Consider the following 13,518-nt stretch of genomic DNA (forward strand, 5'->3'; position numbering starts at 1 on the left):
GCTCTGCTGCAGGCCCCCTGCTGGAGGACTGGGACATCATCAGCCCCAAGGATGTGATGGGAACGGACTTATTCCTGGTGGATAAGCGCGCGCTGACCGCGGCTCTGCCCTTCACACAGACCATTCTGTCCCAGGTGAGCCTCCTTTCTGACCCCCACTACCGGGGCAGCAAGGGGGGGAGAGAAACAGCCTCCCCACTACCGGGGCAGCAAGGGGGGGGGGCGAGAGACAGCTCCCCACTACCGGGGCAGCAAGGGGGGGGGAGAGAGCCTCCCCACTACCGGGGCAGCAAGGGGGGGAGAGAGACAGCCTCCCCACTACCGGGGCAGCAAGGGGGGGGCGAGAGACAGCTCCCCACTACCGGGGCAGCAAGGGGGGGGGCGAGAGACAGCCTCCCCACTACCGGGGCAGCAAGGGGGGGGGGAGAGACAGCCTCCCCACTACCGGGGCAGCAAAGGGGGGGGAGAGACAGCCTCCCCACTACCGGGGCAGCAAGGGGGGGAGAGACAACTTCCCCACTACCGGGGCAGCAATGGGGGGAGAGAGACAGCCTCCCCACTACCGGGGCAGCAAGGGGGGGAGAGAGACAGCCTCCCCACTACCGGGGCAACAAGGGGGGGAGAGAGCCTCCCACTACCGGGGCAGCAAGGGGGGGGGGAGAGAGCCTCCCCACTACCGGGGCAGCAAGGGGGGGGGAGAGAGCCTCCCCACTACTGGGGCAGCAAGGGGTGGGGAAGAGAGCCTCCCAACTACTGGGGCAGCAAGGGGGGGGGGAGAGAGCCTCCCCACTACCGGGGCAGCAAGGGGGGGGAGAGACAGCCTCCCCACTACCGGGGCAGCAAGGGGGGGGGGAGAGACAGCCTCCCCACTACCGGGGTAGCACGGGGGGGAGAGAGGCCTCCCACTACCGGGGCAGCAAGGAGGGGAGAGAGCCTCCCCACTACCGGGGCAGCAAGGGGGGGAGAGAGCCTCCCCACTACCGGGACAGCAAGGGGGGGGGGGACAGACAGCCTCCCCACTACCGGGGCAGCAAGGAGGGGAGACAGCCTCCCCACTACCGGGGCAGCAAGGGGGAGAGACAGCCTCCCCACTACCGGGGCAGCAAGGGGGGGGAGAGAGCCTCCCCACTACCGGGACAGCAAGGGGGGGGGGGGGAGAGAGACAGCCTCCCCACTACCGGGGGCAGCAAGGGGGGGTGAGAGCCTCCCCACTACTGGGGCAGCAAGGGGGGGAGAGAGCCTCCCCACTACTGGGGCAGCAAGGGGGGGGGAGACTGCCTCCCACTACCGGGGCAGCAAGGGAGGGAGAGAGCCTCCCCACTACTGGGGGCAGCAAGGGGGGGGGAGACTGCCTTCCCACTACCGGGGCAGCAAGGGGGGAGAGAGCCTCCCCACTACCGGGGCAGCAAGGGGGGGAGAGAGCCTCCCCACTACCGGGGCAGCAAGGGGGGGAGAGAGCCTCCCCACTACTGGGGTAGCAAGGGGGAGAGAGCCTCCCCACTACCGGGCAGCAAGGGGGGGGGGGGGGGACAGCCTCCCCACTACTGGGGCAGCAATGGGGGGGGAGAGAGCCTCCCCACTACCGGGGCAGCAAGGGGGGGGAGAGGAGCCTCCCCACTACCGGGGCAGGCAAGGGGGGGGGAGAGAGCCTCCCCACTACCGGGGCAGCAAGGGGGGGGAGAGAGCCTCTCCACTACCGGGACAGCAAGGGGGGGGGGGGGGACAGACAGCCTCCCCACTACCGGGGCAGCAAGGAGGGGAGAGAGCCTCCCCACTACCGGGGCAGCAAGGGGGGGAGAGAGCCTCCCCACTACCGGGGCAGCAAGGGGGGAGAGAGCCTCCCCACTACCGGGGCAGCAAGGGGGGGAGAGAGCCTCCCCACTACTGGGTAGCAAGGGGCAAGAGGCCTCTCCACTACCGGGCAGCAAGGGGGGGGGGGACAGCCTCCCCACTACTGGGGCAGCAAGGGGGGGGGAGAGAGCCTCCCCACTACCGGGGCAGCAAGGGGGGGGGAGAGAGCCTCCCCACTACTGGGGCAGCAAGGGGGGGGGAGAGAGCCTCCCCACTACCGGGGCAGCAAAGGGGGGGGGGAGAGACAGCCTCCCCACTACCGGGGCAGCAAGGGGGGGGGGAGAGACAGCCTCCCCACTACCGGGGCAGCACGGGGGGGAGAGGAGCCTCCCACTACCGGGGCAGCACGGGGGGGAGAGAGCCTCCCCACTACCGGGGCAGCAAGGGGGGGAGAGAGCCTCCCACTACCGGGGCAGCAAGGGGGGAGAGAGTCTCCCCACTACCGGGGCAGCAAGGGGGGGAGAGAGCCTCCCCACTACCGGGACAGCAAGGGGGGGGGGGAGAGACAGCCTCCCCACTACCGGGGCAGCAAGGAGGGGAGAGAGCCTCCCCACTACCGGAGCAGCAAGGGGGGGAGAGAGCTTCCCCACTACCGGGACAGCAAGGGGGGGGGGGAGGGAGACAGCCTCCCCACTACCGGGGCAGCAAGGGGGAGAGACAGCCTCCCCACTACCGGGGCAGCAAGGGGGGGGGAGAGAGCCTCCCCTCTACTGGGGCAGCAAGGGGGGGGGGGAGAGAGCCTCCCCTCTACTGGGGCAGCATGGGGGAGGAGAGAGCTCCCCACTACTGGGGCAGCAAGGGGGGGAGAGAGACAGCCTCCCCTCTACTGGGGCAGCAAGGGGGGGGAGAGAGCCTCCCCTCTACTGGGGCAGCAAGGGGGGGAGAGAGCCTCCCCACTACCGGGGCAGCAAGGGGGGGGAGAGAGCCTCCCCTCTACTGGGGCAGCAAGGGGGGGAGAGAGCCTCCCCACTACCGGGGCAGCAAGGGGGGGAGAGAGACAGCCTCCCACTACCGGGGCAGCAAGGGGGGGAGAGAGCCTCCCCACTACCGGGGCAGCAAGGGGGGGAGAGAGCCTCCCCACTACTGGGGTAGCAAGGGGGAGAGAGCCTCCCCACTACCGGGCAGCAAGGGGGGGGGACAGCCCTCCCCACTACTGGGGCAGCAAGGGGGGGGGAGAGAGCCTCCCCATACCGGGGCAGCAAGGGGGGGGGGAGAGAGCCTCCCACTACCGGGGCAGCAAGGGGGGGGGGGAGAGAGCCTCCCCACTACCGGGGCAGCAAGGGGTGGGGGAAGAGAGCCCTCCCCACTACTGGGCAGCAAGGGGGGGGGAGAGAGCCTCCCCACTACCGGGGCAGCAAGGGGGGGGGAGAGAGCCTCCCCACTACCGGGGCAGCAAGGGGGGGGGGAGAGAGCCTCCCACTACCGGGGCAGCAAGGGGGGGGGGGAGAGACAGCTTCCCCACTACCGGGGCAGCAAGGGGGGGTGGGGAGAGAGCCCTCCCATGAAGAGACACTGAGTCCTGCGGTGCCCAGGAGTCGGCCATGCTGCTTTCACTCTGCACAAATACAACCTCAGATGAACAACAGCACATGACATATTAGTGTGTGTGTGTGTGTGTGTGTGTGTGTGTGTGTGTGTGTGTGTGTGTGTGTGTGTGTGTGTGTGTGTGTGTGTGTAGTGTGTGTGTGTGTGTGTGTGTGTGTGTGTGTGTGAGACATATTACACCGTGTCATGATTTATTTAACAAAAATAAAGCCAAAATGGAGAAGCCGTTGTGTGAAAAACTAAGTACACCCTTACTGCTTCCATAGGAATAAGATGCTAAGTAGCAGACAGGTGCTGCTCATCAAATGGTCTTGCCTTAATTGATCATCAGCAAGTGTGACCACCTCTATAAAAGCCGAAGTTTTAGCAGTTTGCTGGTCTGGAGCATTCAGGTGTATGTTAACACAATGCCAAGGAGGAAAGACATCAGCAATGATCTTAGAGAAGCAATTGTTGCTGCCCATCAATCTGGGAAGGGTTATAAGGCCATTTCCAAACAATTTAAAGTCCATCATTCTAAAGTGAGAAAGATTATTCAAAAGTGAAAACATTCAAGACAGTGCCATTTTCCCAGAGTGGACATCCCAGCAAATTCACCCCAATGTCAGACCGTGCAATGCTCAGAGAAATTGCAAAATACCCAAGAGTTACATCTCAGACTCTACAGGCCTCAGTTAGCATGTTACATGTTAAAGTTCATGACAGTACAATTAGAAAAAGACTGAATAAGTATGGTTTGTTTGAAGGGTTGCCAGGAGAAAGCCTCTTCTCTCTAAAAAGAACATGGCAGCACGGCTTAGGTTGCAAAGTTGCATCTGAACAAACCACAAGACTTCTGGAACAATGTCCTTTGGACAGACGAGACCAAAGTGAGATGTTTGGCCATAATGCACAGCGCCACGCTTGGCGAAAACCAACACAGCATATCGGCACAAACACCTCATACCAACTGTCACGTACGACCCCCTGCTAGGTCTGTAGGCCTTGGTTAAAACAGTTAACACCTTGAGTGGGCCATCCAGGATGCAGAACAGACCAAAAAAACATCCTGGCCGGTTTCAAACCTGCATTTTTAGCTTTTGTTAAAAAAAAAAAAAAAAGTATGTCATTAACCCCTCAAGCACCAACGGGGATTAAACGACCTAGTAGTTCCTGATATTATCATGACACCAACTGTCAAGCACGGTGGTGGAGGGGTGATGATTTGGGCTTGTTTTGCAGCCACATGGACCTGGGAACCTTGCAGTCATTGAGTCGACCATGAACTCCTCTGTATACCAAAGTATTCTAGAGTCAAATGTGAGGCCATCTGTCCGACAACTAAAGCTTGGCCGAAATTGGGTCATGCAACAGGACAATGATCCCAAGCACACCAGCAAATCTACAACAGAATGGCTGAAAAAGAAAAGAATCAAGGTGTTGCAATGGCCCAGTCAGAGTCCAGACCTCAACCCGATTGAAATGCTGTGGCGGGACCTTAAGAGAGCTGTGTATAAACAAATGCCCACAAACCAAAATGAACTGAAGCAACGTTGTAAAGAAGAGTGGGCCAAAATTCCTCCACAACGATGTGAGAGACTAATAAAGTCATTCAGAAAACGATTACTTCAAGTTATTGCTGCTAAAGGTGGTTCTACAAGCTATGGAAGCAGTAAGGGTGTACTTAGTTTTTCACACATGGCTTCTCCATTTTGGCTTTATTTTTGTTAAATAAATCATGCCACAGTGTAATATGTCATGTGTGTACACACACACACACACACACACACACACACGGTGTAATATGTCGTGTTGTTGTTCACCTGAGGTTGTATTTACCTCATTTTTAGACCTGCTAAGGAACAGATGATTGTTATTTTGCCCTGATATGTAAAACCATAGAATTCAAAGAGAGTGTACTTTCTTTTTCACACAACTGTATACTCACTGTTGCTGGTGGTGCAGTGTGTGTTTGCGTGTATGTATACTCACTGTTGCTTGTGGTGTGTGTGTATACTCACTTGCTTGTGATGCAGTGTGTGTGTATGTGCTCACTGTTGCTTGTGATGCGGTGTGTGTGCTCTCACTGTTGCTTGTGCTGCAGTGTGTGTGCTCACTGTTGCTTGTGATGCGGTGTGTGTGCTCACTGTTGCTTGTGCTGCAGTGTGTGTGCTCACTGTTGCTTGTGATGCGGTGTGTGTGCTCACTGTTGCTTGTGCTGCAGTGTGTGTGCTCACTGTTGCTTGTGATACGGTGTGCGTGCTCACTGTTGCTTGTGCTGCAGGTGTGTGTGTGTGCGCTCACTGTTGCTTGTGGTGCGGTGTGTGTGTGCGTGCTCACTGTTGCTTGTGATACGGTGTGTGTGTGTGTGCGCATGTGCGTGCTCACTGTTGTTTGTGGTGCAGTGTGTGTGTGCGTGCGCACTGTTGCTTGTGATACGGTGTGTGCGGGTGCTCACTGTTACTTGTGATACGGTGTGCGTGCGCGTGCTCACTGTTGCTTGTGATACGGTGTGTGCGCGCGCGCGTGTGTGCTCACTGTTGCTTGTGATAAGGTGTGTGTGTGCGTGCTCACTGTTGCTTGTGATACGGTGTGTGTGTGCGCGCGCGTGTGCGTGCTCACTGTTGCTTGTGATACGGTGTGTGTGTGCGCGCGCGTGTGTGTGCTCACTGTTGCTTGTGATAAGGTGTGTGTGTGCGTGCTCACTGTTGCTTGTGGTGCAGTGTGTGTGTGTGTGCTCACTGTTGCTTGTGATATGGTGTGTGTGTGTGTGTGTGTGTGCGTGCTTGCTCACTGTTGCTTGTGATATGGTGCGTGTGCGTGCTCACTGTTGCTTGTGATACGGTGTGTGTGTGCTTGCTCACTGTTGCTTGTGATACGGTGTGTGTGTGTGTGTGTGTGTGTGTGTGCGCGTGTGCGCGCGGTTGTGCGTGCTCACTGTTGCTTGTGGTGCAGTGTGTGTGTGCGTGCTCACTGTTGCTTGTGGTGCAGTGTGTGTGCGCGTGCTCACTGTTGCTTGTGGTGCAGTGTGTGTGTGTGTGCGCGTGTGTGCGCTCACTGTTGCTTGTGATACGGTGTGTGTGTGTGTGCGCGTGTGCGCGCGGTTGTGCGTGCTCACTGTTGCTTGTGGTGCAGTGTGTGTGTGCGTGCTCACTGTTGCTTGTGGTGCAGTGTGTGTGCGCGTGCTCACTGTTGCTTGTGGTGCAGTGTGTGTGTGTGTGCGCGTGTGTGCGCTCACTGTTGCTTGTGATACGGTGTGTGTGCGCGTGCTCACTGTTGCTTGTGATACGGCGTGTGTGTGCGCTCACTGTTGCTTGTGCTGCAGGTGGGCCGCACGCTCTCCAAGGTGCAGCAGGCCCTTAGCTGGACGTACGGGGAGGATGTGTGTGTGTGTGTGCTCACTGTTGCTTGTGATACGGTGTGTGTGTGTGCGCGTGTGTGTGCGCGTGCTCACTGTTGCTTGTGATACGGTGTGTGTGTGCGCGCGTGTGTGTGTGTGCGTGTGTGTGCGCGCTCACTGTTGCTTGTGATACGGTGTGTGTGTGTGCGCGTGTGTGCGCTCACTGTTGCTTGTGCTGCAGGTGGGCCGCACGCTCTCCAAGGTGCAGCAGGCCCTTAGCTGGACGTACGGGGAGGATGTGAAGCCGTTCAAGCCGCCGCTGAATGATGTCGAGTTCCACACTTACCTGAACCATGCTGGGCAGCTGACTCGTCCCGAGGACCTGCGTCTACGGATATACCATGGGGGTGTGGAGCCCTCGCTGCGCAAGGTGAGGGCAGAGGCGGGGGGCGACCCTGGGGGGCGGCGTGGGCCTGGTCTGTCTCACTCGTGTGACCAGGCTACGGCCCCCTACTGGTCAGAGCCATGAGGTGTGACAGTGACCCCTGCAGGTCAGAGAGGGTATACCCCGTGTGTGTGTGTGTGTGTGTGTGTGTGTGTGTGTGTGTGTGTGTGTGTGTGTGTGTGTGTGTGTGTGTGTGTGTGTAGAGGTGCAGTGTTGTGTGTGTGTGTGTGTGTGTGTGTGTGTGTGTATAGAGGTGCAGTGTTGTGTGTGTGTGTATAGAGGTGCAGTGTGTGTGTGTGTGTGTGTGTGTGTGTGTGTGTGTGTGTGTGTGTGTGTGTGTGTGTGTGTGTCATCACATTCACTTGGTTGTAAGGTGTCGATCTTTTGTGCCCCTGCCCGAGTTGACACATCCTGTGTTAATGCTGCAATGTCCTCTTCTCTGCCCAGGTGGTCTGGCGTTACCTGCTGAACGTATACCCGGACGGGCTGAGCGGGCTGCGACGCATGGAGTACATGAAGTGCAAGACCCGGGAGTATTACCAGCTGAAGAGTGAGTGGAAGGAGCGCTGCAGCCTGGAGGACTTGGACTTCATCCGGGGCAACGTGCTGAAGGACGTCCTGCGTACTGACCGCACTCACCCCTACTACGCAGGCTCTGAGGACAGCCCCCACCTGCAAGCTCTGCACGACCTGCTCGCCACCTACGCGGTCACCCACCCACTGGTGTCTTACTGCCAGGGCATGAGTGACATCGCCTCGCCCATCCTGGCTGTGATGGACAACGAGGCCCACGCCTTTATCTGCTTCTGCGGCATCATGAAGAGGCTGGAGGGGAACTTCCGCATGGACGGGGAGTGCATGTCCGTCAAGTTCTCCCACCTCAAGCTGCTGCTGCGACACTCCGACCCCGACTTTTACTCCTACCTGGTGTCCCGCGGAGCAGATGACCTCTTCTTCTGCTACCGCTGGCTGCTGCTGGAGCTCAAGAGGGAGTTTGCCTTTGAGGATGCGCTGAGGATGCTGGAGGTGACCTGGAGCTCGCTGCCCCCTGATCCCCCGGAGAAGGAGGTGGAGCTGATGGGACCACCGTGTCCTCCGGGAGAGAGTGTGAAAACCACGCAGAGGCGGCACATGATGCGGCCAGACTGTGGCCTGAGTCCTGAGGGAGAGGAGGAGCAGGAGGACAGAGGGGAGGAGAAGGTAGAAGCGGATGCGTCCGTGATCACAAGCACAGAAACTGTGGCTCAGGAGGGAGAGTGTATAACCTCTGCAGTGCAAGGGCAGGCTGTAGCAAGCTGCCCCCTGCAGAAACAGGCCAGTTTCGGGGAGTTTAAATTTTACGGGGCCATGGGGGAAGGAGAAAGTATGGAGAAAGAGCTGCCCCTCGATCTCTCCGTGCGTGCATCCCCCCACGTAAGGCAGAGCACAGAGGTGGAGGAAGAGGAAAAAGACTTCTGGGAGGAGGATCCGCTCATCAAACCTCCGCACTTCCTAGGAGTGACCAAATCCGTCTCTGCGCCTTCCCTGCGTTCCTCCAGCCCTACCTCACAATGTCCCCCATCCTCCGGGACAGGGGACCACGAGGCAGCACCCACTGAGGGTGAGAACCAGTGGGAGACCCCGCAGCCTCCGGCCCCCTCCCCGGTACACATCAGCCTCCCCCCTCCGCAGGAGTTTGGGCGGGGGAACCCGTTCATGCTGTTCCTGTGCCTCTCTATCCTGCTGGAACACCGTGAGCACATCATGAAGCAGAACATGGACTACAACGAGCTGGCCATGCACTTCGACCGGCTGGTGAGGAGGCACAACCTGAACCGCGCGCTACACCGCGCCAAGGCTCTCTTTGCCGACTACCTGCAGTCCAAGGTGTGGGACTCGGAGGAGGGAGACGAGGCGGCTGCAGAATCTCCGGCCACCTCCTGACCCCGCTCTGACCTCACTGTCCCGTCCTGCAGGCAGACGAGGTGGGGTTCTTAGTAGCGATCTGTCTGGGTGATGCTCTGCAGATGGGGGGGGGGGGTAAGGAAGCGGTGAGAAGCTCTGCGGATCTTCATGCAAGAGGATGATTTAATAACATGTCGGTTTCTATAGATTCGGGGATGTGGGCGAGTAGAGAAGATGCAGATCACACACGGCACCGGTCCCGCCACGGGGGCGGGATTATGTCTCACGCTCACTTCCTGCTGTTAGAAGGGAAACCGTGACGCTGAGGCGTGTATCCAAAGGGCACTAAATATACACAGCTACTTGTGACCATGTAAATAAGAGCGGGAGTTTCACATCTACACTTACATTACTATTTGGTGCGTGCGTTCACCCCCCCCCCCCCCCCCCCCCGCAGGGGAGTGGGCGAGACCGTAGTGGACCCTGCAGGGAGTGGGCAATTTCGCAGGGAGTGGGCGAGCCTGCAGGGAGAGCAGCAGAGTAAGTCATTGGGTCCCTACAGCAATTAGTTCTACTCTTCTTAAATCAGAAAGATCTCAGGTTTGTCCACTAGATGGCAGCAGGTTCCCAGTGTTCCAAGCGTTTAATGGGAGTAGGAGGCTGGATGAGGGGGGCGGGGCCGGGATGAGGGGGGCGGGTAACCTCGGGGCCTCCTGGTCTGGGGGCCCCGTGGGCATAAATATCATCACTTTCTAACTGCAGACCGCTGACACCACCCCTTCTAAAGCCCCACGGCAGCTCCTGCTCTCCCCCCAACCTCTCCGCGCTCTCCCCCCAACCTCTCCGCGCTCTCCCCCTAACCTCTCCGCGCTCTCCCCTGGGGCAGCTCCTGCTCTCCCCCCAACCTCTCCGCGCTCTCCCCCCAACCTCTCCGCGCTCTCCCCCCAACCTCTCCGCGCTCTCCCCCCAACCTCTCCGCGCTCTCCCCCCAACCTCTCCGCGCTCTCCCCCCAACCTCTCCGCGCTCTCCCCCCAACCTCTCCGCGCTCTCCCCCCAACCTCTCCGCGCTCTCCCTTTAACCTCTCCGCGCTCTCCCCCCAACCTCTCCACGCTCTCCCCCTAACCTCTCCGCGCTCTCCCCTGGGGCAGCTCCTGCTCTCACCCTAACTTCTCCGCGCTCTCCCCTGGGGCAGCTCCTGCTCTCCCCCTAACCTCTCTGCACTCTCCCCCTAACCTCTCCGCGCTCTCCCCTGGGGCAGCTCCTGCTCTCCCCCTAACCTCTCCGCGCTCTCCCCTGGGGCAGCTCCTGCTCTCCCCCTAACCTCTCTGCGCTCTCCCCTGGGGCAGCTCCTGCTCTCACCCTAACCTCTCTGCGCTCTCCCCCTAACCTCTCCGCGCTCTCCCCTGGGGCAGCTCCTGCTCTCCCCCTAACCTCTCTGCGCTCTCCCCTGGGGCAGCTCCTTCTCTCCCCCTAACCTCTCTGCGCTCTCCCCCTAACCTCTCCGCGCTCTCCCCTGGGGCAGCTCCTGCTCTCCCTCTAACCTCTCTGCGCTCTCCCCCTAACCTCTCCGCGCTCTCCCCTGGGGCAGCTCCTGCTCTCACCCTAACCTCTCTGCGCTCTCCCCTGGGGCAGCTCATGCTCTCCCCCTAACCTCTCCGCGCTCTCCCCTGGGGCAGCTTCTGCTCTCCCCCTAACCTCTCTGCGCTCTCCCCCTAACCTCTCCGTGCTCTCCCCTGGGGAAGCTCCTGCTCTCCCCCTAACCTCTCCGCGCTCTCCCCCTGAGGCAGCTCCTGCTCTCCCCCTAACCTCTCCGCGCTCTCCCCCTAACCTCTCCGCGCTCTCCCCCTGAGGCGCTGCACTGTGTTGGTCTCCAGTTCATGTTCCTGCTGTTACATTTCATGTGGAATAATCCCCAGAACAGACCGATATTCATATAGTGAAAGCCGGTGATGTGAAGAGCTGAAGGAACGTACACAGCCGGGTCTGTGAAGCAGTATGAGGGCATGAGCCACCAACATATATTTGAAGTCACAGATAAAGGAGCAGCCCCCCTAATAACTGAGACCCCGAAGCCTTGTGTGACCAGGTCTCTGGCACATTTCAGAATCTCCCGTTACATTGCGCGTTTTATTTGCCTTGTAGTTACAACTCTGCCCTTTGATTCATTTCTACCTCGCGCTGTTTCACTTTTTTCCCCCTAAATGATATTTTTAACTACGTTGCATTTCAATACGCAGCCGTGTCATAACCTGCGTTTGTATAGCAGTTTGGGTTTATAAAGCAATGTTACTTGTATTGTATCTGCAGTAAGGTTTCCAGGTACGGTGTCTCTCGCAGAGGATGTCCTCCGTGCTGACGAGGCCGGCCATGCCTTGTACTGCGCTTCAGAAGTTACAGCCTCGGCACATGATGAGTGGTAGCAGAGATAGATGATGAGATGAACCTTATTTCCCAGCCAGGAATCGCAGAGGGAAGTGGCTGTGTGTGAATGGAGGCCCAGCTCCTCTGTGGGCTCACTAAAGAGTTCATCTTTAACTGACGTCGTGTGTGTGGCGTGGCTGCACCATTATACATTTATAGAGCTAGTGGCATATGCCTCTTGGGTGTGGGCATTACAGAGCGATAGTGCCCCGACCGGCACTATCGCAGTTTGATGAATTACACCCTAAATCTATAGAAAGACAGAATGTGGTAGACATTTAAATATCCGCTGAGCTCTGGTATTCTCTGCAGGTATATACAAGCGTCGGGGGCTGCAGATTACAGCAAGCCCAGTTCATGCACAATCAGAAAGTCATTCTGTACGAAGGTGCCTAGCAGGGCTGGCTCTCCTAAGCCAAACAGTGGAGAACTTGCAAGTGAAAGACCAGCTGTAGGAACGCCTTATTCTTCTCCACAATGTTTCTCCAGCTTCACGCCCGCCGAGGTTCTGCTGCAGGAATCCTGCCCATTGCTGTGACCACGGGCAGATTCTGCATTTCTATTCTTGGTGCAATTCTATGGGGACTGGTTATTGCAGTGGGACTCCAGGATCTATACCACTATATCCAGTGTCCTACAAACATTGAGAAGGAATCCGCCATCTCCACAGTGCCATGTATACATTGCCTTGTTAGTGATGAAAGGGTTAAATGGAAAATGCAGCTGAAACATCAGCCCTGTGTCTGAGCTCCAATTACTTTGTATAATGTAAATAAATCCGGTAGAAATCTGTGTTCTGCTTCTGATCCTCCTTGTTTAGCTGCTCATGGAATAGCATCCTGGGTACGATGTGTGACAATGTCACAGGAAGCCCCCCTCAGACCCCCAGCCTGGGTACGATGTGTGACAATGTCACAGGAAGCCCCCTCAGACCCCCAGCCTGGGTACGATGTGTGACAATGTCACAGGAAGCCCCCCTCAGACCCCCAGCCTGGGTACGATGTGTGACAGAATCAATGTCACAGGAAGCCCCCTCAGACCCCCAGCCTGGGTACGATGTGTGACAATGTCACAGGAAGCCCCCCTCAGACCCCCAGCCTGGGCCCCGGCTGTGGGAATAGTATCCTGGGTACGATGTGTGACAATGTCACAGGAAGCCCCCCTCAGACCCCCAGCCTGGGTACGATGTGTGACAATGTCACAGGAAGGTATGGGGACCCCGCACTGCTGTGTTCAGGGGGGGACAGGGACCCCGCACTGCTGTGTTCAGGGGGTATGGGGACCCTGCACTACTTTGTTCAGGGGGGGACGGGGACCCTGCACTATTTTGTTCAGGGGGGGACACAGACCCTACACTGCTGTGTTTCTTGGGGGAGGGGGGGGGGCGTGAGTGAGTTTTGATTGGCTCTAAGGCCGTGATTATACCAAAATCATCCGACTGCGTAACGCGGCGTAGAACAAAATACAGAAATCCAATGGAAGCGAACATACCGCTCGTGACGCGGCAGACTGGAGAGCAGACATGAGATTTTGTTTTTTAGCAGCGACGGCCGCGTCACGTGAGCGGTTCAGCGCATCGCCAAATAGCACATTGTAAGTAGCAAGAAAACTGAAGTTTAAAAGGAGTGAACAAGTGGTCAGCCATCCTGGCCTGATTCCTGCGTCCGATGTACGCTGGAAAGGAGGACATTATCTATCCCGGACTGCGCAGCTCAGCGCGTCACTATCGCTGCGCTGCCGCCATTACTATTTATATTTGCTGTAACCGCACTTATTTTCACATTATGCACTTCCTTCCACCAGCCTCAGTATGTCCCTAACTCTATTCACATATCTCCACCTCTCCTTCCTTCCCCGCTTCTCAGTTCACAGGAACTCATCTCTTACCTGCGCCCTCTGTCACCCCCACAGCTATACCCCCTGCACTAAAACACACCCCTACATCTATACCCCCTGCACTAAAACACACCCCTACAGCTATACCCCCTGCACTAAAACACACCCCTACATCTATACCCCCTGCACTAAAACACACCCCTACAGCTATACCCC

The 13,518-nt window shown here is 58.2% G+C and overlaps 1 protein-coding gene across 1 annotated transcript; it reads left to right on the plus strand.

Annotated features, from left to right (window-relative positions):
- The first annotated feature begins 6 nt into the window (after positions 1–6).
- Positions 7–12,258, plus strand: TBC1D25 (TBC1 domain family member 25). The gene is made up of 3 exons (XM_075583662.1): positions 7–134; positions 6,956–7,144; positions 7,607–12,258. Exons 1-3 carry the CDS (start codon positions 57–59, stop codon positions 9,080–9,082), a joined length of 1,743 nt encoding a protein of 580 aa, XP_075439777.1. The 5' UTR covers positions 7–56; the 3' UTR covers positions 9,083–12,258.
- Positions 12,259–13,518: the final 1,260 nt, after the last annotated feature.

Source organism: Ascaphus truei, unplaced genomic scaffold, assembly GCF_040206685.1.
Source record: "Ascaphus truei isolate aAscTru1 unplaced genomic scaffold, aAscTru1.hap1 HAP1_SCAFFOLD_3489, whole genome shotgun sequence".
In the NCBI taxonomy this organism is placed as follows: domain Eukaryota; kingdom Metazoa; phylum Chordata; class Amphibia; order Anura; family Ascaphidae; genus Ascaphus; species Ascaphus truei.